General features: G+C 43.9%; 1 protein-coding gene across 1 annotated transcript in view; it reads right to left on the reverse strand.

Annotated features, from left to right (window-relative positions):
* The window catches only part of LOC116052891 (kin of IRRE-like protein 3), a 368,756-nt gene that overhangs the window by 165,442 nt on the left and 175,725 nt on the right, over positions 1-27,589 (reverse strand). Inside the window, exon 2 of the mRNA XM_035990803.1 lies at positions 3,695-3,844. Within this exon, the coding sequence (XP_035846696.1) occupies positions 3,695-3,844 (150 nt within the window). The remainder of the gene's footprint in view (positions 1-3,694; positions 3,845-27,589) is intronic.

A 27,589-nucleotide genomic window follows, 5' to 3' on the forward strand; every position in this document is an offset into this window, starting at 1 on the left:
CATCATTTGAACCCTCCCTTTTGTCACAAGGTTGATCCTGTCACCAACATAGTGGTAGCAATGTTTTTCAAAAAAGATGATGACAAACCTGCTGTCTGTCGAAGATGGCATCTTCCTTGAGATAATGAATAGAGAAGTCCACATTAATTATGCAAACCACTGGGTGGAACCCTTGCCATTGTGCTCACCACATAGTTCTCTTCCAAACAACAGAAACCAAGCTATGAGACTTCTAGGTACCCTGCAGCATACACTTTAGAAAATGGCAGATATGAGGGAACATTTAGTTGGTTTTATGCAAAACGTATTCGTCAATGATCAAGTGGAACCAGCACCACCACTGAAGCAAGGTGAAGAGTGTTGGTACATGTCCATATTTGGTGTGTACCACCCACAGAAACCTGGGAAGATTCGAATAGTATTTGATTCGAGGACACAGTTTGAAGGCATCTCCTTGAATGACACACTCTTCAGAGGACGAGGTGTTACCTTTGTTTCATATTAATGTTTAATAGAGGAACTAAGATTGTGCCGCTGAGGGGAGCAGCCTGTTGCATCAGATCTTGCTCACCTGAGAGCTTAATTTTTTAAACTTCTTTTTAACTTTTTGAACTGTACTTTTCTATGTGCACAACCTCTGCTCACCATGGACACTAATTCGCCAGTTCAATTCTGTCTGCGCAAGTTTATTCACTGTCGAAAACTGTATCTGCGGACCTCGCATGTAGCCATGGTCCCATTGTTTACACCAGGGATCAGCTGTTAGCCCTTGGAAACACGGCGGAGGAAGAGACAGGGATGCCGGGCCGGGGCTGAGCTCAGCGCTAAGAGACATCACTATAAACATTGCTACAAACCAGTCCTCCTCTTGGTCATTATGGGGAATGTAAGATCTCTCCCCGATAAGATGGACGAGCTGGCGGCGCTGACCCGGCACCAGAGGGAATACCGGGAGTGTAGTGTCATGCTGTTCACTGAGACATGGCCAGACACAAACATTACTGTGGATGGTTTCCAGATGGTATGGGCGGACAGGACAAGTGAGAGTGGTAAAGGAAAGAAGGGCTGGCCATGTTTGTTAAGGATAGATGTTGCTACCCTGGTCACATCTCTATCAAAGAACAACTCTGCAGCAGGGACATTTAGCTGTTTGCCGTTAGCATGAGGCCATTCAGAATCAGAATCAGAAAGGGCTTTATTGCCAAGTACGTTGCACATACAAGGAATTTGTCATGGTGTTGTTGGAGCATGTCACACATTCAAATATAAGAAGGATAAAAAGAATATAAACAATATAAGTATAAACATATACACACAGTATTTATTAATAACGATAAAATAAATTTAAATAAATAGTAAAATAAGTTAAACAGTAGTAAAAAGGAACGCTACAGCAGAGTAGGTACAGTGGCATGAGGAGCCAGAGGTGTAGTTTGGAGAGTCAGGGTGGTTTCTGGGCCTTGTTTAGAAGGCTAGTGGCGGAGGGGAAAAAACTGTTTATGTGGCGTGAGGTTTTGGTCCTGATGGACCTCCTCCTGCCAGAGGTGAGTGGCTCAAAGAGCTTGTGTCCGGGGTGGGAGGGGTCAGCCACAATCTTTCCAGCACGCTTCAGAGTCCTGGTGGCGTATAGGTCCTGGAGCGGCGGCAGATTGCAGCCAATCACCTTCTCAGCTGACCGAATGACACGCTGCAGTCTGCCCTTGTCTTTGGCAGTGGCAGCAGCGTACCAGATGGTGATGGGCGATGTGAGGATGGACTCAATGATGGCTGTGTAGAAGTGCACCATCATTGTCTTTGGCAGGTTGAATTTCTTCAGCTGCCGCAGGAAGTACATCCTCTGTTGTGCTTTCTTCACAAGGGAGCTGATGTTCAGCTCCCACTGGAGATCTTGGGAGATGGTAGTTCCCAGGAAGCGAAAAGACTCCACAGTGTCAATTGTGGAGCCACAGAGGGTGATGGGGGTAGGTGAGGCTGGGTTCTTTCTGAAGTCCACAACCATCTCCACTGTCTTTAGAGCATTGAGCTCTAGGTTGTTTTGGTTGCACCAGGTCACCAGGTGGTCAGCCTCCCACCTGTAGGCGGACTCGTCTCCATCAGAGATGAGTCCGATGAGGGAGGTGTCGTCTGCAAACTTCAGAAGCTTGACAGACTGGTGACTGGAGGTGCAGCTGTTGGTGTACAGGGAGAAGAGCAGAGGAGAAAGAACGCAGCCCTGGGGCGATCCAGGGCTGATGGTCTGTGAGTCGGAGACGTGTTTCCCCAACTTCACATGCTGCTTCCTGTCAGACAGGAAGTCAGTGATCCACCTGCAGGTGGAGTCAGGCACACCAAGCTGGGAGAGCTTCTCCTGAAGCAGAGCTGGGATGATGGTGTTGAAGGCAGAGCTGAAGTCCACAAACAGGATCCTGGCGTAGGTTCCTGTGGAGTCCAGGTGCCGGAGGATGTAGTTCTACATGCTGAGGGAATTTTCACATTATTGGATAGTGGTGTATATCACGCTGACGCAGCTTGTGATGTCCTGCACTCTTCTACAAACAGGCTACAGACACAACACCCACAGGCCCTCTTTCTTATCTCTGATGATTTCAACCATGCCTCTCCGTAGTCTCTGGCCACATTCACCCAGCATGTGACATGCCCCACCAGAGGCAATAAAACACTGAATTTATTTTTTGCCAACAAGAAGAAGGCATATGACCCATCTCCTCTCCTTACCCTGGGAAGATCAGTCCACAACCTGGACCTTCCCCCTGTACAAAACTCTGGTCTGCAAGCAGCCAACTGTCCCACGTACAGTGAAGAGATGGTCTGATGCGTTTTTCTTGAATTTCTGAGGAAGGAGAAGGCTTGGGTCCAAATGAAGATATTAACAAAAATATTTAATAGACAAAATGATGAAAATTACACGACAAAACAGGATTTAACGCTGCAGCGGACTGAAAGGAAGCTTCTCCCTTGTGGAGTCACATCTAACAGTCCTGAACATTTCTCAGTTTCACAAATATATTCCTTTGGAGTTGTGGGTGGTTCCTCAAATGAAAACTCTCCCTATTGGTCAGATGTTTCTCAAGATAAGGACCCACCTCTGAATTGCCAGGTTACTTTTGGTCATGGATGAAAGACTTTAGACTTTTTAGACTTTTTGTAGTCTATTCAAGTTTACAGGGATATGCATTTCTTTTGTTCTAATCAGTCTCAAGACAGCAGAGTGTCAGCTCCAAGACTGATTAAACAAAAGATCTCTTCTTGTGGGGATAGTTGGCATAATATATAAATAGCATTTAAAATACGTTACTTAATTTGAGTAATCTAATGGTATACGTTACAAATTACATTTTAGGACATGTTTTCAGTAATCTGTAATGGAATACGTTTTTAAAAGTAACCCTCCCAACATTGTACTTATCGGCCTATACACTGAGTTTCATGTATGCCAATTGTTATCAGGGGAGGAGAAGTATGGGTGTATCCCTGGAAATGTTTACTTTGATAGCTGACGAGGAGTAACTGAGCAATGAATGATGTACTTGTTTTGGTCCCTTAGAGGCTTCAACACTTCTGGTGATTTTCTATGATGATGTTATTTTATATTTATGGCATTTAGTACACTTGCTTGTTTGACTCATGTAGAGGAATCCTTCATTGCATTTGTATCAGCCGATCATATCAGAAAACTCAGTAATTGAGATATTACCTGACAGATCCCTGTTAACACCCAGGGCCATGCCATCACGCAGCCAGAGCACCATGCCATGGTAGCCGGGGATGGAGCAGGGCAGGGTGACTGGCTGGCCTGCCACCACCACCAAGTCTGTCGGTTGTTGGGTGAACACAGCAGAGCTCCCTGGAAGGGCAAAAACTGATTAGTCTAACTTGTAATAAACACAAAAAAACACAAACTGCAAATGAGCAAGCTAATGGTGAACTCAAATTCTAATTAGCAAAAACACAATTCAAACTTACACTTGGCAAAAATGACAAAAACAATGTCCCTTCAGCATGGCCAACTATACAATTATAAAGGAATTATTTCAAACAAGGACATGCAGATCAAGATAAGATAATAAATGTATGGTCTGTCATTTGTGATAGAAATGTGTCCTTGACAGGGCAGGCTCAAATGACAGAATACATAAGCCTATAAGAACATGTGTTCTTGTTAACAGTGACAAAGGGCCAGTGTTTCCCATACACTGATATATTTGTGGCGGCCTGCCACACAATCAGTGTTGACCGCCACATCTGCAGTATATGCTCTCTCTCTGTCTCTCTCTGTCTCTCTCTCTCTCTCTCTCTCCCACACACAAACACAACAGACCTGACTGTGAATAGCTCCTCCATGCAGATTAATTAATGCCACTGATTATTCTACACACTCCAATACAGTAATGTAGGTGGCGGTATGAGCATTAAACTTGGTTTGCCATCCGCTAATTAACACACAGAAGAAGTTGCCTTTCCCCACATCAATCTTTTTCCCCGCAGAGAAGACGGCTGGAGTCCATCCAGAGTTTAATGGTTAGTATTATGAATTTATTACCGCTATTTATTCAGGGTTTTTACTGCATAGAGAAAGTTTTGGCGCCCCTTAAAGAGGTTTTAGCCAGCGCCAAAAGAATATCACGAGCGCCAAAACATCTGATTTTCCGCAGCCAGTCTCCCTCTCATCCACAGCCACTACTGTATAAACACATGCAGCTGACGCTGATTTGACTGGATCTGAATGCTCCGCTACATAGCGCTGATGGTATCTCCGTTTGCAGAGTCAGACTGTACCAGACTCTCCAGGTGACCATGCTGCTCTGGGGACCGGTGGCGCAGCGAGAAACCGCTGCTGACGGACGCAGAGCTCTTCATCCGCTGGAGCTCCGACTGCTGTCTGTCTGCGTGGCGGGCTGCGCTGCCGTCTAGCAGTATTAAATTGAGACAGTTTCATAACCTGAAAAAATAAGTTATTACTTTTTTCCGTGTTTTGGAAAACAGTTCATTTTAACACCTGATGCGAGCCATTTGGGAGTAGCCTACGCATGAAACTCAAAGTTTTGAGTGCTTTAGCAGCATTGACCTGACTCCCTGAATAAGCTGCAGAGACGTCTCACTCTGCCTCTCTGCTGCGCCCTGTTCACAATTAATCTGCGGTTCGCATGAATGCCGAACCGTATACTCTACTGTAGGCCGTCAGGCTATTCAACATCACTGACAATTTATTTATCAATATTTCAAAATAGAAAATATTACACTTCATACTGTTTTGTATTCATAACACTTTTGTATTATTGTACAAATTAGCTACATCAGTAGTAGCAGTTACTTTATGTAAGTCACTCCTACATTTTTCAACTTAGGAGCAAAACGTCCTTGGGAAAAAGATACAGTTATGTCCTGTTCATATTAAAGTGATGGTTCGGAGTAATTTCACCCTAGGCTGCTTTGCAGCTTGACCTCGAGCCAAACAACCCCCCTTAAGCTTTTTTCCCTTGTTATAACGTTGGTTGAGTTAGCGTTATCAGCTGGTTAGCTTAGTACAGGCGCTAATGGATCCACGTTTGTATCTCGTAAATTACCCCACTAATAATGCCCAGAATGATACCAAACTTCTACAGTAGTACAAATAGTTTCTGTACTTATAAAACGATGCATTAGAAAGTTTGTAATTACACCAGAAGTATATTTAAATAACACTTGCCTGATGGATACTTCTCTCTGCCACTGCGCTAGCGCGCGAGATCGCGCAACATCCCACGAGATCACGCACAGAGCACAACATCTATTGCTGGAAGAGACTACCAAGCAAGAAGCGAGAGAACAGCAGAATAGATCAACAAAATGGCAGAGTCAGAGGTGAGCATCGAACGCGACGATGAGTGGCTCAATTTCAAAGGTTGCCCGTACCTATTTGTGCCTGGAGAGCTAGCTAGCTAGCAACGCTAGCTACCAGCGCTAGCAGCAGAGAGTAGAAGCCATCAAACAAGTGCTATTTAAATAAAATCCTGGTGTAGGCCTACTTACAAACGTTCTAATGCCTTGTTTTATAAGTACAGAAACAATTTTTACTACTGTAGAAGTTTGGTATCATTCCGGGCATTATTGGTGGGGTAATTTACAGGATACAAACGTGGATCCATTAGCGCCTGCACTAAGCCATTCGGCTGATAATGCTAACTCGCCCAATGTTAGTCCAAGGGAAAAAAAGCTTATGGGGGGTTGTTTGGCTCGAGGTAATGGTGCAAAGGACCCTAGGGTGAAATTACTCCGAACCATCACTTTAATTAAATGAACTGGACTTTGTTGTCAGATGTGAAAGCCCCCTTCCCTTACTGCATTATATACCATTAAATTTAAAATTTTGAATTTTCCTTGACATAAATTAAGATGTTTTCACCATAAATTTGTGCCTGAAAATGTATCAGAATGCAGAACATTTTTAATGCTCAAAATTTCATTTTAAAAAACATTTTTTTTTTTTTTTTTTTCATGTTCAATTGTTCAACAAGTTCACAACATATACAGTAACATTTAAGTTTCTTTTTTTGTCTTGCATGCAGAAGGTCACAAAGACGTGAACAGCATCTGGCTGTTAAACAGAATTACAACTTGTGATGTGTTTTGTTTTGTCAAAGAGCAAATTTATGCATGTTGAAAGATTACATTGTGTGCTGTAACTGCCCCTGCACCCGTATAGCCTTGAGGATGGGACTGTGGGCAGATTGTCTATTTAAGTTGTTATACAAAGTTGCCAAAAATATTTGCAGTATAATTAATATAAGACGTAATATAAACGTAATTATGAGCCAGAGCCAGATTTAAACCCGACAACTTTTTTTAATACATGGGCCGTTATAACTGACGTTCTAAACTACAATTCTGAGAACTACAGAAATCTGTTTAGAATTATCTTAATGAATACCGGTAATGCAATGAGGACTTATTTAGAATGGAATGGATCGCAAATGGATCCGAAGAAACGTAAAAAAAAAAACTCGACCCTAGCTGCTCCCTCAGCCGAATAGTGTAGGTATGCAGCAACATAATCAAAGCCCTGGAACCGTATAGGAGACTTTCTTGTCTCGAACACCTAATTGGCCGACAACAATGCTGCAGAGGGGGGGGAGACGCGGTGTAGCCTCACACTCAAGTCAGTGCAGAACATGCACCCAGAGCTACGGGAGAAGCTGGAGGGCATAGCTTGCTCCCCACCGAATAAGGCTAATAAAGTAATGATTAAAAAAATGCAAATGCTTGTTTAAGGGCCCGGCCCGGCCCGATCATAGCGGCATAAAATGTCAGCCCTGCCCGGCCCGGTTCGGGCTCGGGCAGAGAATCTAAACTCTACACCTCGGCCAGACTCCACGTGAGTCAGAGAGAGGAGTCTGGCCTCACTCATCAGAGATTTTTACATTGAGAAAACTTCTGCTTAAAGCAAAAAGACAAATTAACAATGATGAAAAAAGCTCCAATGTGTGTTTTAATTAATTTATTGGTTTTTATTTTTGTTTTTATTTTTGTTTTTAATTTCTCCCCGACGACCGACTGTCAGCAGAAAAGGCAGTCGGACTGATCAGTCTCCCTTATTTGGTCAGAAAAGTGCCTCGGAACCAAGGTTATAATCGTTAACGAAAACGAACGAAATAACGAGAACTAGGTGGGAAAAAACATTGACGTTAACTGAAATAAAAATAAAAACGAGGCATTACAAAAAACGATAACTAAACTAAAACTGCAATGTCTGTTTGCAAAACTAACTAAAATAAAATAAAATAATCGACTAAATGTCCTTAGTTTTCGTCTTTGTCGATGTCTTTCATAGAGCAAATAACGTTATATCTTTCCGACCATGACATTTCCCGTAGACATGTATAGTTTCCGACTGGAAACCCAGAAATCCCGACATTCCACGTTAAATTGAACACAACAGAGTCCATGCCCTTCTAAAAGTGTATGATGTTTTTGTTGAGTTATTATTATACAATACTTTTTCTTTTTGAAACCCCCAACAAATAACCAATATTACAAAAAAAGCATACCGAAGCGATGCTGACTTGAGCGTACGTTCTGCGCGAGACGTAATACGTCTCCATAACAGCAGGCGGCGCTAATCTGTATTGTCGCCCAAAAAATGAAAACCAGCAGCTGATTGGACGAACGCATCACATGGGTCTGGCTTCTCCTGAATTTCAAAACTGACCATAATGGCGGCTCGTTTGGAATACAATCTCGTATTTTACGAAAATAGTTCACCGAAATGTGTTTCTGAAAACATTTTAAGCGAGAAATAGGCCATGCAGTTGCTGAATCTGTGTTATGATTGTTAGTTTCTGTTATGTTCTGTTTCCTGTTTTATTTTGAAGTCTGTCTTGTCTCCCTTGTCTTGTCTAGTTTACTTCCTGTCTTTAGTTTTCCTTCCCTTGTGATTGCCCTAATGTGTTTCACCTGTTTGCCCAGCCTAGTGTCACCTGTCCCTCGTTAGTCCTCGTTACCTGGTTTATTTAGTCTCTGTGTTGTCTTTGTCTGGTGTGGGAGCATTGTTTGTTGTGGTGCGTCATGTCATGTTGTGTGCTGTCGTGGCTACTAGTCTCCTGTGTTTTTTTTTGCTTCCTGGCATTTGGGTCCAAGCTTTGTCTATCCCTCGTCAAGCCGTAACAGAATGATCCCACCAAGTATGGACTCAGCAGTTTTTGATTTTGAACCACATTTTCACCCCCTGGACTCTGATGGAGAAATTATGATTAATTTCTTTTGTGATTTGCATGAGAAAAACCCAGTTTTTGCCAGGCACCTCATGGAGGTTTGCTGGCAGGCTACTGAGAGAGAGTTTGGCCTTCCAGTCTCCAAGCCTGTCAGTCCTCCTGAGCTTCAGCAACCAACCGGCCTTCCTGCCTCCAAGCCTGCTAGCAGTCAGCTACTTTCTCTACCAGTTTGCAACCAGCCTGCCACATGGTCAATGAGTACAACCGACTACCAGCAGTCCTAGGAGGGTACCCGCCTGGTTATTTTTTCTGGGAACCCTGGAGGCCGTAAGAGGGGACGTGGTCGACATGGTCCCTGACGCCATGCACTGGTTCAACCCGTTCTGTCCAGCAGGCCAGAGCCCGTGCTGTCCAGCGGACCAGAGTCAGTTGACCAGTGTTCCTCAGATGTCCAGTGTTCCCGAGCTGACCAGTATTCATGAGCTGACCTGTGTTCCAGAGCCTCAGATGTCCAGCGGACCTGAGCCGGTGATGTGCAGTGGACCAGAGCCCATGCTGTGCAGCAGACCTGAGCCGGTGCTGTGCAGCGGACCAGAGCCCGTGCTGTTCAGCGGACCAGAGTCTCAGCTGACGGTCCATGTTGACGGACTCTGGCCCAGCTGTCTTCAGCCCAGCTGACTCGTCGCCTGTCTTCAGTCCAGCTGACCCGTCGCCTGTCTTCAGCCCAGCTGACTCGTCACCTGTCTTCAGCCCAGCTGACTCGTCGCCTGTCTCCAACCCAGCTGCCCCTTCTCCTGCTCGGTCTGCCTGTCCTTCAGAGGGGATTCGCCTTCGTCGCCGGCCGCCAGAATGATTCTGCCTTCGTCGCCGGCCTCCAGAAGGGTTTCGCCTTTGCCGCCGGCCTTCAGAGGGGATTCGCCTTCGCCGACGGCCGCCAGAAGGATTCTACCTTCGCCGCCGGCCTCCAGAAGTGTTTTGCCTTCGCCGCCGGCCTTCAGAGGGGATTCGCCTTCGCCGCTGGCCTACAGAGGGGATCCGCTTTCGCCAATGGCCGCCAGAAGGATTCTGCCTTCGCCGCCGGCCTCCAGAAGGGTTTCGCCTTCGCTGCCGGCCTTCAGAGGGGTTTCGCCTTCGGCGTCGGCCTTCAGAACGGATTCGCCTTCACAGGCGGCCTCCTAAGAGTCCTTGACGCCCTGCTGAGCCGTCTGAGTGGCTCTGCCTTTGCTATCCTGTTCGGCTTCTAGAGGTGCTCTGCCTTCGCCGCCGACCTCCAGAAGGATTCCGCCTTCGCCGCCGGCCGCCAGAGGGGTTTCGCCTTTGTCGATGGCCGCCCAAGTGTCTTCAATGTCCTGCCTGGTCTCCAGAGGGTCTTTACCTTCGACGTCCTGCTTGACCGTCTGAGGGGCTCTACCTTCGCCGACCTATTTGGCCGCCAGTGGGGATCCGTCTTCGCTGCTGTCCGCAGCCCTGCTGTCCGCGGCCTTTCTGTCCCCAGTTCCCTAGCCTAGTTTGACTTTTTTTTCCTCCGAGTCCGACTGCCCACTGGGCGATTCAACATGTCAAATCGGCCCAAATGAACGCCAACAGCTCCTCCAACTGACGACGGCACGGAACACACCAAACAGATTTGGTTCTCGACCTCGCCAGACTGTCTGACGGCTGATAATCGGGTTGGTGTGTCAGCGCCTTTAGAGAGTGTAGAGGCGTCCGGCAGGGCTGCACTCTGTGCGGGATGCTCTATGCACTCTCCCTGGAACAAAATACACTCCAACCTACAAGGTCTGGTTTTAATTGGAACATTATTTTAACTGCCTATGCAGATGTTATTGTTGTTTTTATTAAAAACCAAAGGGATGCAGATATTTTAACCAACATTATTGAGAGTTTTAGTGTAGCATCGGCAGCGAGGGTGAATTGGAAGAATAGTGATGACCTTGCTGTCGGTGAGTGGCGTGACGGTCTCCCAGTTTGCCCCCAAAGCCTGTCCTGGAAAAAGGATGGTTTTAAATACTTAAGGGTGTTTCTGGGAAAAGAAGCCATAGTCCAAAAGAACTGGGAGGACGTCACATAAATAATTTAGGGGAAACTCTCAAAGTGGAAATGGCTGCTCCCACAAATGTCTTTTAAAGGTAGAGTACTGGTTTTAAACAACATTGTGACATCCCAACTGTGACACCGTTTAACTTTTGTGGACTCTCCCTCAACCTTACTAGCCGGAATACAGAAAAAAATGGTAGATTTTTTTTTGGATGGTCTACACTGGGTGCCACAGGGGGTGCTGTTTTTAACCAGAAAAGAAGGGGGACAGGTCCTCATAATAATAATAATTAAAGCTGCAAGCAGCGATGGACGGGCCCTTGCGCCTCTGTGCGCGTCAGGATTACTGGCGGACGCCGCTCCTTGTGACCGTGCATTTGTGCGGCACTCAGACACTGCAAATCATCACCAATGAAAAGGGAACTCCCTGCCGGGTTCAACGATACCTCACACAAGACTCCACATCATACAGTTCATTAGCTGTGAAATGGGGCGTGGCTAAATTATAGGGGGCGGGTCAAACATCACCAATTAAAAATGAAGACTCTGCTGAGTTAAATGATACCTCACATAAGACTCTACCATAAATGGGTCACCATTTATGAAAGGGGGCGTGGCTTAAGCATAGGGGGGCGGGCCAAACCATCACCAATGAAGAAGCAACTCTCTGTTGAGTTCAATGACACCTCACACAAGGGTCTATATCCTTAAATGGGTCACCAGTTATAAAAGGGGGCGTGGCTAAGCTTAGGGGGCGGGTCAACCATCACCAATTAAAAAGGAAGTCTCTGCTGAGTTCAATGATACCTCACACAAGGGTCTACCTTAATCGGTTCAAATGTTATGAAAGGGGGCGTGGATTAAGCATAGGGGGAGGGGCAAGACATCACCAATGAAGAAGGAACTCTCTGCTGAGTTCATTGATACCTCACACAATGGTCAACCTTAAATCGTTCAAATGTTATGAAAGGGGGCGTGGCTTAACCACAGGGGGCGGGCCCAACCATCACCAATGAAGAAGCAACTCTCTGCTGATTTCATTGATACCTCACACAATGGTCAACCTTAAATCGTTCAAATGTCATGAAAGGGGGTGTGGCTTAAGCATAGGGGGCGGGCCAAACATCACCAATGAAGAAGCAACTCTCTGCTGAGTTCAATGACACCTCACACAAGACTCTACCTTAGATGGATCAGCATTCATGAAAGGGGGCGTGGCTTAAGCATAGGGCGGGCCAAACCATCACCAATGAAGAAGCAACTCTCTGCTGAGTTCAATGACACCTCACACAAGACTCTACCTTAAACGGTACAAATGTTATGGAAGGGGGCGTGGCCTGAGTAAGTGGGCGTGGTTATATTATAGGGGCCGGCTCATTATTACATGTAGACCACACATTCTAAGTTTCATGTAAATCGGATGATGTTTGTCATATAAGGCGCATTTCCTGTTGCCAGTGGGGGGCGCTATGACCAAAAGTCAAATATGGCCTGTAGGTGTCCTCAGGCCTGGACCCTTGTCAATCTTGAGAATTTTCGGGCAGATACGACAACGTACACTCAAGTTACAATAATTTATTTGTTCATCGCTCAACACTCAAAATGGCCGCCACGCCACGCCCACACCGTCAGACGAAAAGTTTTTCTTTTAATAACTTTTCATCTTTAAGGTGTTGGGATGATAGAGACCAAGTTTGAAGTACATCGGATGAAATCTCTAGGAGGAGTTCGTTAAAGTATAGCACCTTGACTTTTAGGCCTACTTCCTGTTGCCACTAGGGGGCGCTATGACTTTAAGTAAATATCGGCCTTTATTTGTCCTCAGGGTTGGACTCTTATGAATCCTGAAATGTTTCAAGCCAATCGGACAATGTACACTCGAGTTACACCCACTTCCTGTTTCGGCGGCGAAACGCACAAAATGGCCGCCCCGCCACGGCCATGCCCTATGACGAAAAGTTTTTCTTTTAACAACTTTTCATCTTTAATGTCTTAAGATGGCACAGACCGAATTTGAAGTTAATCGGATGAAATCTCTAGGAGGAGTTCGTTAAAGTACGACATGTGGAAATGGCCAAAATCGCACTAATTTCGAACTTTGAAATCAAAATGGCGGACTTCCTGTTGGGCTTAGGGTATGGCTTCAATGACGTTTTTTGTACATCCTGACATGATACATATGTGTGCCAAGTTTTGTGAGTCTACGTTAAACGCACTGCAGGGGCTCAATTCTTTTAACTTTGTAGGGGGCGCTAGCGAGCCATTTTTGCGTGCCTATTCCCGAAACCCTTAAAATACGTAAATTTTCACCAGACTTGATGCGACCGCCAAATTTGGTGAGTTTTTGAATATGTTAAGCCCCTCAAAAAGCCAATTCATTTGCCGGGAAAAGAATAATAATAATTCCTTCAGTTTCAATAGGGCCTTCGCCGCTGTCGGCGCTCGGGCCCTAATAATTCCTTCAGTTTCAATAGGGCCTTCGCCACTGTCGGCGCTCGGGCCCTAATAAATAAAAACGTTAAGTAGAAGTAAGTGAGATTAGGTTACAAGTAAGATTAGGTTAAAAAGATTGTTTCAAATGGATTGTACAAATTCTATTGTGGTGCAGTGTCAACATAAATACAGTACGAACATAAATAAGTACAGTGTGAATATTAGTAGCAGCAGTGAATAAATAACACCTTTGTACATGTAGCTGATACATTACCAAGCCAACATCAATGTTTTCCTTCTTTTTATATGCGCCCCAAAGTCCATAAAAACATAGAAAAACCACCAGTTAGACTAATTATTAGTGGGAACGATTCAATAATGGAACCTTCCACTAAATTTATTGACTACTTCATTAAATCATTTCTTGCTACATTACCTTCCTACATTGAGGACAGTACTAAGAAAGTAGCACAAATACAGAATATTGGTTCTTGCATTATGGCCACTATGGATGTGGAGTCCTTTTACAGCAACATTGCACATGATGAAGGGTTGGAGGCCTTGAGACACCATTTAGGGACAAGACCTGATGACCTGAATATAATAGATATTGCATGTTTTGCACCTCATTATGCTAACCTATTTTTAGGACTATTTGTTTTTAAATGTCTGCATGGCCTGGCCCCCCAGTACATGTCTAATCTGCTCGTGCCCTACACCCCCTCTCGTTCGCTATGGTCGGCTGACCAGGCACTACTGGTCGTCCCCAAGACCAAACGTAAATCCAGAGGTGACCGTGCGTTTGCCGTGGCAGCTCCGAGACTCTGGAATGAGCTGCCTTTGCACATCAGACTGACTGAGTCCCTTCCTGTTTTTAAATCTCGTCTTAAAACTCATTTATTTTCTTTGGCTTTTAACTCAGTTTGAGGGTTGAGTTTTGTATTATTGTATTTCTTTTATTGTTTTATTATTTTGTGTTGTGCCTCTGTTGTATGTTATTGTTTATTTATAGACTGTTCAGCACTTTGTTTAACAGTGTTGTTTTTAAGGTGCTTTATAAATAAAGTTGGATTGGATTGGAAAAACACATTGTTTCTGTAAACAACCCATTCAAAGAAAACATTGAGTGGTTGGGTAGATACATTGATTATGTTATTTAGTTTTTTTTGGGATCAGAGAAAGAGCTTCTAGACTCCTGCTTATATGAACAGTTTTAATGCAAATCTTATGTTGAGCCTGGAATACGACCAACAAGTTATTAACTTTCTAGATATACAGATCTCTAAAGATGATCAAGCCTTTTTGCACACTTCTATTTTTATAAAAACAACTGACCAAAATACTATATAGCATGCGGACAGTTTTCACCCACCAGGGTTTGTTAATATCCCTTATGGACAAATCCCGAGACTAAGGCGTACATGTGATTCTGATCTTGATTTCCAAATACAGTCTATGGAAATGCAGCAGCGCTTTAGACAGAGAGGGTATGAAGCTCAAGTCCTTACTCAGACCCAACTTGGAGCGTTGTCACTTTATAGCAAAGAATCTGTCCAGATCAAACACATCATTGAAAAAAATTGGGACATCATTGAGAGCGACATGTCTTTACAGGGGGTATTCACTGAGGTCAGCATCAGAAGAGCACCAACAGTCAAGGACCTTCTTGCTCTTAAACGTGAAACTTGGCTTCGTCGACCTAAAGGTAATTTTTCCTGTGGTAATTACATTTACTGTGTGAATATGATAAAAACCGACACTGTTAGAGATGTTTTTTCAAACAAAGTTTATCCTATCACCAGTTTCATAAATTGTAATACTACCCATGTTGTGTATCATTTGGAATGCTGTTTCTATGTTGGCCTCACAAAAAGGAGATTAAAGGTCCAATGTGTAGGAATTTCTCCCATCTAGCGTTGAGATCGTATATTGCAATCAACTCTCTCGCACCACGCAGTTCAAATTACGTATTACAGTTACGGTAGCCTTCACGCTTCAAAAAGACAAAAAGTCTTTTGCTTTTTTTCCAATATTCTTTTTCTTTTTCTGGGCGAAGAAGAGGACTCCTGTTCCTGAAACTTGGATTTTGAATACGTGCATGAGGCGGAGTGGCAATCAGGAGAGTTGGGAATTTTCCCGGTGGGCCGGTAGTGTTTCGATGCCACTCCGGCCGGTCTGATCGCCTGCTCCGGGAGAGACTGACGGACGGACGGAGAGAGAGACACACACACAGCCATATATAGGCTACAATTACCACAGTTTTCCCCACTAACCCTGTCTCTTTCTGTCGAGGGAGAGAGGAGAAGGATTGCTTTGTGACCAGCGCGTAGAAATAAGTGTCCGGTATGAATGGCCAGGCCCACAATCAGGCACGTATCTACGCTACGCGACACTTGCGCGCCCGGTGTGTTCCAGAGACAGTCTCCGAACATAGGTACGGTATTCGTACTGGGAATCTGAATTATCCTAAAGCCAAACGCTACATTGAAGCTAAACATGGGAGTGATACAACTGACACAAAACTGTCAGGTATTGAGGTCATCAGTTTTGATGCGAGGGGTGGGGACAAAATCCTACGCCTAAAACAAAGAGAAGCAAATTGTGGATCCATGCTCTCAAGGGCACCAGTTTCCCTGGCCTCAACTAGGAGTTATGCCTGGCTTTTCATGGTTATGTCTTGGTTCTGTTTCTCAGTCCTCGGTTGTCTCTGTTTTTTTGTTTAAGTGACAATGCCCAAAAGAGTTTTTGCTTTTTTCCCCCCTCCTCCAACCTCTTATCTCTTTACATTGTTCTTATAGAGAAACCTTGCATTTACATTTGACTGCTAAAGTGACCAAATGCCTGAGTCCCTTTTGCTAATGAATAATTTATTTTTAATTCAACTTTATTTATCCCTGCAGCAGCAGCAGCTCATCACCCACTTTACTGTGAGCTATCATGCTGTTTAAGCAGCCTTCAGGACTATTAAACAATTCTGACGTTTGATTTACACTTTCTATTTGATTCACTGATGCATTTTCATAAAGGTCCTAGATCAAACTTAAGGCAATATGTTTTCCATAGATGGTGGCCTGGTCGAGACACAAATACATTCTTGTATTGAACAAATTCAAATTCAAGGCATTCGCTTTTAAAGTCTGTGTGTCTTCTGGCACTTACTCCATTTACTTGTTCTGCCAACCGTGAAGGGAACTCACACACACACACACACACACACACACACACACACACACACACACACACACACACACACACACACAGGTGTTGAGAAAAGGAATATAAATGACTGGAACACAATGCACCAGCAGCTTCACATAAACTTATTCAGGTTCTGTCCCATTCACTGGCCCTCCAATTCTCCCAAATGCTTTTATCAAGTAGCAGTTCAAACCCCACCTGGTAGCAATGCACATGCAGCTAATGGAATCAGCCCTTTCACAAACACTGTGAGTGAAAAAAAAAGGAGGAGGAGGATGTGGATGGTTGAGGCTCCTCTGTTCTTCCATATGGGAATGCCAAAGGCCACTCTACAATGTTTTAAATTGCCTCGGCTCTCTGTGAAACATTGCCCAATGCATTAAGTCTGAAACACATCCAGAGCCAGCTTCTGCATGCACATTTTCATATAAACACATATTTTGTGATATTATAAAAAGATTAGGTTGTCAGATGCTGCTCATAACAAGACGCATTTGTTTTTTTAACTGTAAAATAGCTTGTGATATATCATAACTGTTGAGTGTGTTGTTAGAAAGCGTCCTACCTGTGCCTAGAAAGAGGGCTGGCTAAATTCATTTCACAGAGCCTCACAGCAGCTCCCCCTTATATCTAAAGACAGTGGGAGAAGATGGTGGCAGTATGAAAAAGGAGCAAGTTTGAACAGAAAAAAGCTGCCTGCTCACTGCCTGATTCTCTGATATGAATGACCACATTGCATTGTGTGATATGGGCTTAGAATGTGCTCCACTTGTTCCGTAGTGTTCTGTTTTACAGCATACTGCAATATTTCACTGGTAATAAATTTAATGTAGCGGTAGTCCTAAAAATACCAATAGTAGCAAAACGATACTTCTCAGCTGCAGTCCCGACTGAAAAATTGTGGTGTGGACGTGAAAGACGCTTCCAATTGAAATACCTTCTGTTCTGTAAGTAATTAACTAAACTTTAGCTGCCACATAGATGGACAGCATTGCGACACAGCTTCACTCATATCTTCCTGCAAAGCTGAACAATATTCCTCTGCTGAGAGGCAAGATGCAACTCCCCCCCGCCCCCCATCTTCTTCTGGGCCATTCATTGCTTCCGTGAGTCACAGGTGCATGAAGGCAGCAAAGAAATCAGGTAAATTTAAGCCCTCGGCTGATGTGTTGGAAATCACAGAGACACATTATGAATCACATCTAGGCATAATTCAGGGTGAGGCCTCTGCACAATTGGTGTGACTGCATTGTTTCTGCCTGCCAGAGAGCCTCACTGCTCAGGGGCCTTTCATTCCTAAATCTTTCTATACATATACACACACACACACACACACACACACACACACACACATACATATATATATATATATATGAAATTTCCATTTTTCAGTACTAGAAAGTAGTGCGGTAGTGACAGGCTGCTCATCTGCACGGCTCTGCTGGAAGGCTAATGTAGTTAATCCTTGTTGGAAAGGTCAAGTCAGGTAGATTATGGCTACTCTACTGTTGCATGGCTGACCTTATCATCACTAATGCACCACTGAAATCTGTGTTGTCACCACATCGAGGTAGTAGGAAGTGGGCAGGTTCAGAGGATGGTGTGAAACAAAGCAGGTCACCACGCTATATGTATAGTGTGATGACCTGCCGATCACTGAAGGCAGGGCTTGCTATAGGTGACAAAGGTGGTCGCTCAAGGCGCCACCATGTGGATGGGCACTGTGCCGGCAAGAAAAAAAAATCCAGATATAAAACCTTTTTTTTTTGGATCAATTTTTTATAATTTTTTTGCTTTCATCACAGCAACGCTGTTTGATGCGATTTTGTGCAGTTTCAAGTTAGACTCTGCCAGTGATGCACAAGTACGCTTCAGTAGATCTATGGCTGCAGACTGTGGGAACGGATATGAGCCCATCATCTACGTAGAAGTGTCTTTCAACAAACTGCCTGGTGTCCGCTCCATACCTTTGTTCACCTTCTTGAGCAGCTCGCCGCAGGCCACAGATGCCGACCGCCCGGGACGGGCTGTTGCCAAAGACATGCACGTGCATGCGATACTCCTCGATCTCCTTGGACAGGTTACTGTCTTTGTGCCACAGGAATCTCAGGTTGTCTCTGTGCTCATGCCTCACCAGGAATCAGTAGAACATCTGCTGGATATCGGCAGTGACTGCGATGAGGTCCTTCCTGAACCGCAACAACACACCCAGGAGTATTGTTCAATTCGGGGCCTGTGGGCAGCACAGGGCACTTGAGTCAAACACGATTTGTATCTGCCCTGGCTTCTGGGGATGGTACACTCCGAAAAAGGGCAGGTACCAGCACTCTTGTTTCTCATGGACGGTTGGTGCTTTCTCTGTGTGCTTGTTTTTCGAACAGCTTTTCATGGGTTCTGAAGACACTTAGCATTGGTTGTCAATTCAACACTTCACCTATAATCACCCAGCCTAAGTCTAGACGCTGAGCAAAAGGTGCGTCGTGGGGCCCATTGAGTTCTCTCACCTTGTGCACACGTATCATGTCCCTCCCTAACAGGATCATCATTTGAGTGTCAGGATCTAGCTTGGCGATATGGTGAGCAATGTGCTTTAGGTGAGCGTGAAAGCGACCTCTGGTGTTGGGATTTCAGATTTGTTAGTCATTATTTCGTTGCGCTCGATGAGGGGTGGAAGATCCATGCACACACCACCATTCACTGCTTCGACTTGAAAGCCCGCCGCCTTTCTTCCAGTCATCTCCGTGGTGCCAGCGCATGTTTTCATCAGATATGGTGACAGGCTGCTCTCAACTCCGAACAGGTGGAAAAATTCAGAGCGGGCCAGTGATCGTCGAGTATGACGTACATCTTGATGGAGCACTCTGGTTGACCCCGGGGGGGAACTTGCACCAGACACACCTTCGAGCAGGACCGCACAAGGCCGCCTTTACCACAGACCTTGGTGCACCAAGATGTCACTTCAAGTGGGTGACTACTTTGTGCTTCTGCAGCTGGCTGTAGAGTGGGTGATGGAGGCTGAGAGGTGTCTGGATGCATTACAGAGCAGTGTCTTTCGCTGCCACACTCACCGCATTTCAGGGTTGCCTGGTAATCTTTGGCAAGGTGGGTTGGAGAGCAGCACTTAAAACTGTGTTTGTGTTATGTTAGGATATTTTTTCGTTCCTGCAGTGTTTTCATTCTGAATGACCTACATTTATCCAAGGGATGAGTTTTTCTGTGTACAGGCAGGGCAGTATTGTGCGGGATCATTGTCTTTTCTCTCAGGGTCTGTAGCGCTTGTGGAGCCTGTGTCGACAGTGGCAGACAGATCTGTCTTGTGTATGGATATAGCAGTGTTAAATCCATTATGCTTTGATGGAGTTCTCTCAACTTTGCTGTATGGCTGACTGTTGCTTGAGAAGATGAAGCTTGGGTCGTTTTGGGCCTTCGCTTGGCCATACACAAAATTGTCTGTCTATCATGGGCGGAGGGTTGACGTGAAGAGGGGGATGCAGACCATATTGTCCGTGTGGCTTGTCTGATGGTCTTGAGGTGTATGCGTTCTATTCACTGGGGTTTGAAGGCATTCCGTGGAGGCTTCTCCTCTGCAGCTACAGGTGCTGACTGCCGTGTGGGGTGGTTTTCATTGTACGGGATGGCGTATGGCGAGAAGACAGGAGACTGAAAACTGAGCTGTGAATGGCATTGCACATTCTCTGCTACTCTACCACTCTTCTGTGCGCTGTCTAATCAAGTATGGCGGTACAGCACTTCTCACACTTCGACTGTCTTCATTTTCTATAGCTGCAGGTGCTTCTAAAACTTCAGCTTTTACCCTCGCTGCCTCTGCTTCCTTCTCTATTTCTAATGCTTCCAAATCTGCTTCTAGAAAAAACGAGAAAAAACGAGAAAACGTATCAATAGATTAAAAATTACGTGACATTTACACGAACTGCCGTGAGACTGTGTTGATCAACAAGGTTCACTGACTCTACAGCTACATAAAGAATGCAGGTTAAGTAATGACACAAAGTACTAAACTTACAGCCAATGCTGTCGTGGGTGTGGGAATAGTCTAACTTGGAGATTTACCATGTTTCCTCTAGCCTACTTCTTCTTCTACTACTATTACTAGTTACGGAAATGTAAACACGTTACGTGCCATGTATTTCAAAATAAAGGTTCCCTGCAAACTATTCCTGAATATATTTTACAATAGAATTAAGTTTTACAAAGTCTTGATATAAGTTACATCAAATTAACTTATTTCAAACATTTTTGATTAAACCAAATTCTAAGGACAGAACAGTGATTTAAGTTCCTCTAACGTAATAGGTTGACCCAGTTGTTCTGCCTCCTCTGGGTCAAGAAGAGGAAGGTTTAGCTCTTTCAGGAACTTCTGGCACTGTGCCAGTTGAATTGAAAAGTGGTGCTGATATCCTTAGGATTTGTTGAGATATCCTGTGCGGATGCAGTTGATAGTAGCTCTGGACTTAATTTCAGAGCAAGCAATTTGCTTGGTATACAGCCATTTAAATAATAATTTTGCCTCACTCTGTGCATTATGAACTCAGCTCTCCTTCTTAGCAGATCATTCAGCTCTGTTCGATTTGAGACTAGAAGAGTATGTGTAGATTTAGAAAAACAAGTCTTAAGAGACTGCTCTAAAGATTTACAGTGTTCTTCCAACTCCGAAATCCTTTCCTCTCTTTTCCTCTTCAAGTTGACCGCGAAGGAAGATGTGAAATCTCTAATAAATCTAATAGTTGCCTGCCAGACAAATGCAGGGTCAGAAACCTAGTCGGTATTGATTGATATAAACTCAGCCAGTTTGGCTCTAAATTCTGCATCAAAAGCTGTGATCTGGAGAAAGGAATTATTAAATTGCCATATCCTAGATCTTTCTCCTAACATATCACAATGGAATGTGGTTATCAGCGCATTGTGATCAGACAGAATTGCTGGTTCTATTGCTATCAGGTGGAACATTGCCTTAAGCTCACTGGAGCACAAAATATAATCACTGCAGGAGTGGGTGATGTGACGTGTGGAAAAGAAGGTGTAATCCTTGCTAGTAGGGTTGTGCATCCTCCATATATCTGTAAGATGGTGGGATTCCACAACTGCTTTAAAGCAGCCATATTATGCTCATTTTCAGGTTCATAATTGTATTTTAAGGTTGTACCAGAATAGGTTTACATGGTTTAATTTTCAAAATTTTCTAGAGCTAATGGTTGCGGTTATCCTGCTCGTTTCGTGCCGATTTTGAACAGCTCACCCAGAGACTGAAGGCAGGACACATTCAGAAACCGTATCTCACTCTAAACAGCATGGGTGGATTTTTTTCAAAGTTTGTATGTGTGTGGAAGCACCAGAGACACAACATAACACCCTAAATCCCAGAAATAGTGATTTTTATGGGCACTTCAACATCTGATATATGTTTTGGGGCTTTTGTGTGATTGACCCCTGATCTATCCTGATTTAAATCTAGTACTGCATTCATGTCTCCCCCTATAATTAGTGAATATTCATTGAGAGAAAGCAATTCATTGGTTAGGCGTGGGAAAAAACTTTCATCATATGTAGACGGTGCATATACCGAAACAAAGGCTATTTTCCTACTCCTTATCATGGTACATATATAAGATATCCTGCCTGATAGGTCTTTACTATTTTTGTCTACGGTGAGTGCGCATTTCCGCGATAGCAACACAATGAAGCCCTTGGTTTTGGTGTCGTCACTAGATGAGGCAGCAACCATGAAGTATTTATTTTGTAGACAATTTACATTTCTTTATGTAAATTTGTCTCTTGTATAAGCCGGGGCCGGCTCAGTATCACAAGTAGACCACACATTCTAAGTTTCATGTAAATCGGATGATGTTTGACATATAAGGCTGATTTCCTGTTGCCAGCAGGGGGCGCTATGACCAAAAGTCAATATTGTCCTGTAGATGTCCTCAGGCCTGGACTCTTGTTGATTGTGGGAAATTTCAAGCAAATATGACAATGTAAACTGTAGTTACAGCCACTTTCTCGTTCATCGCTAAACAGTCAAAATGGTCGCCTCGCGCGCCCACACTGTTTGACGAAAAGTTTTTCTTTTAATAACTTTTCATCTTTAAGGTGTTGAGATGGTACAGACCAAATTTGAAGTCCATCGGATGAAATCTCTAGGAGGAGTTCGTTAAAGTATAGCACCTTGACTTTTAGGCCTACTTCCTGTTGCCACTATGGGGCGCTATGACTCTGAGCAAATATCAGCATGTAGATGTCGTCAAGGTTGGACTCTTATCAATCCTGAAAAGTTTCAAGCCAATTGGACAATGTACACTCAAGTTACACCCACTTCCTGTTTCGATGGCGAAACGCACAAAATGGCCGCCCTGCCACAGCCATGCCCTATGACGAAAAGTTTTTCTTTTAATAACTTTTCATCTTTAATGCCTTAAGATGGCACAGACCAAATTTGAAGTTGATTGGATGAAATCTCTAGGAGGAGTTCGTTAAAGTATGACGTGTGGAAATGGCCAAAATCACGCTAATTTCGAACTTTCAATTCAAAATGGCGGACTTCCTGTTAAGTTAAGGGTATGGCTCCAATGAGCTTTTTTGTACGTCTTGATATGCTACATATGTGTACCAAGTTTCGCAGCTTGCACAAACTCCAACCCACAATTACCCCTCCTGTCTGAAGTCACAGGTACATTGAAACAGGTCTAGTGAACTTCTTATGCTAAACATGAACGGTGTTAAAAAACCCTAGAACTAGGTTTCAACCAGCTATCAAATTCTAAAATAAGCTATGTGAAAAACACACCAACCTGGTTGGAATAATAAACATAGATTATAAACTAGACAGTCAGCATGTATCATGTTTTTCCAGACTGGTTAACTGTTAACAAACATGGATTATAAACTGGACGGTCAGCATCCATCATGTTTTTTCAGTCTGGTTACATGTTCCTTTAAAGCTTGGCTCCAAAACTTACAGTGTCCTCAGCATTAACTATGTTCTTCCAGTCTGGTTAAGGGTTAACAAAACATAGACTATAAACTGAATAGCCAGCATTCATCGTGTTCTTACAGTCTGGTTAAATGTTCCTTTAAAGCTTGGCTCCAAAAACTTACATACAGTGCCCTCGAGACGAATTCAACATGGTAGGCCAGACACCGCTAGTCCACAGCCGCTGGGCACCGTTGTCGGCAACAGGCCCCGGGGCGGAGCGGCCCGTGTTGATGTTGCGTCGTCCTCCACATCCAGCTCCCGACAGAAAACGTCTGCATCTGTGGTTGCAGTGAAGGCGAACTCCCTCCATCCGTGGGTCACTCTCAGGGTGGCCGGGTGGATGAGCAGGTCTGGGGGGCCCCTAGCATGTATCTTGTGTTGTTCTCCTTCATTGTTTATATTCTTTTTATCCTTCTTATATTTGTATGTGTGACATGCTCCAACAACACCATGACAAATTCCTCGTATGTGCAACGTACTTGGCAATAAAGCCCTTTCTGATTCTGATTCTGAAGCTACTGATGCCGCTGGGTCATGAATGCACCGCAGTCAGGTTGCATCAGATCACACACCGCAGTTCCCTTCGTCTCAAGCTTCACCCTGATGGGCTGCAGCGAGGCATTCATTTCCGTCAGCGCTCCCTTTATTGCGTTGTAAACCACCGATTCAAGCACACTTTGTTGCTTTTCCAAGACCTGAGCGATCAAGTCCTCCATATTTGGGAATGCGCTAGCATTAGACGCTACATTAGCCACTGCTCTGCTAGCCGCCACCATGTTTGCAGATTTTGTGTCCGAGTATGTAGCTTAGACGACAACGGGACCTGTTTTCTTGCACTTGCAGGCAATTCACTGAGTCAATGTGATAACAGATAAAACGATATGGCGTCAAAGAAAAAGTAATAGACCTGGTTATTCAATGAAATGCAGAAGTGGGTATGAGAGCCTCAGTCTTCTGTGACCATTGCGAGTGCTGGTCAAGTGATCTCTCCAGATATAAACTTTTTTAAATGACCCCTTTGTGTCACTTTTTAACACTCTTGGTTGGGACCCCTTGCTGTCATTTTTCAACATGCAGGGTAAAGCCACTTAGGGTTAGGGAAATATTGTGGGTGGGGTTGAAAAAAGTATGTTTAAGTGACACGCAAGACAAGAACGGGACATGAACCCCGGTCTCCTGGGTGAAAGTCCTGTGTTGTTTGACCCATCCACCCCCCCCCAACCTCATTATGCACGATTTTTGGTCTTTTCATACTACTAAATAAAATTAAAATAAAATAGTAAATAATAGTACGTCATCTTACAGCGCTGCTGTCAAGCTGCTGCTCTGCCTGTTGTGTTCCATACAGATGCTAAAGGATGCACTGTGCGTTGTTGTCCGGCGCTGAGAGACACTAAACAAGTGTCAATTTATGACGAGTTGGGAGTGAGAACGAGTTGAAATAGCAGTCCCTGTCCCTATCCCTGGCCATTTCATATCATGGGTGGCCACTACCTGAGGCAATGTCTCTCAGCCCAGATCGAAAGCAAGATTGTATTGTAATAAGTTGAATGATAGAATATAGACCCCTTAGAGCAAACTTTAGTCAGCGGCCATGGTGAGTCCTTGCTTTAGTCTCGGTCACAGTGTGAAGGTGTATAATAAATAACCTAGCACGGGGAGATGGCAGCTGAGCTGCTGTTGATGAATCACCTACAGTTTCCCTCTGTCTGACTAGATAAATTAGCAATGGACATAAAATATTTGTGTGTATAGGAGAAACCAATGTTAGTGTTAAATTAAAATATATTATGAGATATTATAAAATATTATTTAAATAAACTGCATAAATGCCCACCCAAGCACTTGTATGTAGAACTAAAAGAAGTTTTGCAGTGTTTTGGGATTGACTTAGGCCACTGATTGCAGATTGGGTTATACACCTTCTAGTGTATATGCATGCATTTAAATGCATATTTTGGCTAACATCAATCTATAACATAATATTCTAGGTGTGCTGGGGGGGATAAGGACTCTTCAACATGTGGGGGAGCCAAGGACTGAACTGCCAAACATCACGATCACGATATTCTTGACCAAATACCTCAATATCGATATTGCGGCGATATTCTAGGGTTGACAATTGGTGCTTTAACAAAATATCTTCACACTTAGATCTTAGATAAATAATCATCATTAATGTGGACATAATGTCTAGGTGGGGAAAAGGCAAATAATAGAACAGCTAGAACAGTCTGGTAAGTTCAGAAAAGTACATCACTTTACTGTAATGCAGCCTTTAATACCAGTAAAGACACCACTTATGTCATATCACGATATAACGATATCCAAAATCTAAGACGATATCTAGTCTCATATCACGATATCGATAAAATATCGATATATTGCCCAGCCGTACAATAAACAGGCCCAAGTAAGTACAACCCACTTCAAATGTGATCATGAAGGCTTCGGCTGAATATGTAAGGCGAATTGACAAAAGTTAGGACAAGGCTGCGCTGTGGCCTTTTGCCGTAAGCTGCTTCAGTGTCAGCGGGGTTGCTTAGTAGGCAGGTTAAGTAACATGTCCTCCTGAGATGTGGGCCCAGCATCCCAGGCACCATTCAGCCTGACACACCTGACCAGTTATGAGCAGGCTTTCGGGGATAGAAATGTCAAGACTTATAAGCAATTCTTCTCTTTCCACAAATTACGCAAATACAGAAGCATGCATGCTTGTACACACACACACACACACACACACACACACACACACAGCAGGTAAGACAAGGCAGGTCATAACCACACTTGTAAGTTTCTCGCTAATGATGCTTGTCAGTGAGCCTTTCCTGGCTTCATTAAACAATCCTCAGCTGTGTAGGAGGCTGTACAGCAACAACCAGCATGGAGCTCGCAGGCTGTCTGGGTGGAGGGAGTTAGGGTGGAGCGCGACTGCTTGTTTTTCCCAAGGCTTTCCTCATCAAGCTCATGGCTTTTACTATACCTCTATTTATGTTGGACTACTTCTAACCTGGAGGGATTTGCAAACCTGCTGGTATAATCAGTGATCTGAATTCCGTTCTCTTGTCTGTCAAGTAAAACTTCCAAACCTGCATACCTATTGTATTAACATGAACACGAAGGTCAATTGATAATACAAACCTGTGAGTTTGTAAACTCTTTCTGAAAAGCATGCAAATAGCAGAACATTTAACAAAAACTTGGGCAAAGTTGAAGGGAGACTGGATAGGCAGAGACCCGAATCGCCGAAATAGAAGACGAAGACATGCTTTTGTTACATTTGGCACTAATGAAACGCAAACAGAATTAGATAAGAAATGTGAAGATCTAAAAGTGTAAAGCTGCATGTTATGGGTTTGGTATGTTGTTCTGTGTTTTGTCTTATTTTGGTAGTCTGTTTTTCTGTTTTGTATTATGTTCTGTTTCCTGTTTTATTGTTATAGATTGGTTTTCTGTGCTGTCTTGTCTAGTTTTACTTCCTGTGTTTTCCCACCCTTGTGATTGCCTGATGTTTCTCACCTGTTTCCCAGCCCTTGTGTCACCTGCCTCTTGTTACCTCATTACCCTGTTTATTTAGTCTTTGTCTTCCCCCTGTCCTGCGTCAGATCATTTTGTGTTTGTGTCTGGTCAGTTCGTTCCTGTCAGTGTGTTTCGTTCTTGTGCCTGCATTCTGAATCTTCCCAACGGTCTTTTGTTCCTGTAAGTTTTTTTGCTGTAAGTTTGTTCCAGTCTCTGTTTTTGTTATCACCCTTTTCCTCGTGTTTTTTCATCATTTTGGACATTAGTTTTTGCTTGCTTCTTTTTGACTCCTTGTGTTTGTTTTTGCCTGCTGGATTTTTGTACTCCTTTTGTTGGTATTTACTCTTCGTTCTAATAAATCCTCAAGCTCAAACTTTTTCCTGTCTGTTCTCCTGCATTTGGGTCCACCTATTCCCTGCATCTCATAACACTGCAGAGAAAATATAAAAATTAACAGAATCAAAGGGGCCAGTGAAGGTGAAATTCGTATGAAATTCATTGGAAATCTGATAAAGGAAAAGTTATTTGGCTATAAAAGAAAAGGAGGGCACAATATCAAGATCTTTCATAATTTATTTCCTAAACTCCAACACACTCCAGCATGGGTGAAGGAGATTTACATAAACAAAACAACAATTTATCAATTTATCAACATTATCAAGTTTATCCGGCCACCATCCGAAGAGAGAGAGCCAAATACTAACCAATACAAAGGAAACTCATC

Source organism: Sander lucioperca, chromosome 13, assembly GCF_008315115.2.
Source record: "Sander lucioperca isolate FBNREF2018 chromosome 13, SLUC_FBN_1.2, whole genome shotgun sequence".
Lineage (NCBI taxonomy): Eukaryota > Metazoa > Chordata > Actinopteri > Perciformes > Percidae > Sander > Sander lucioperca.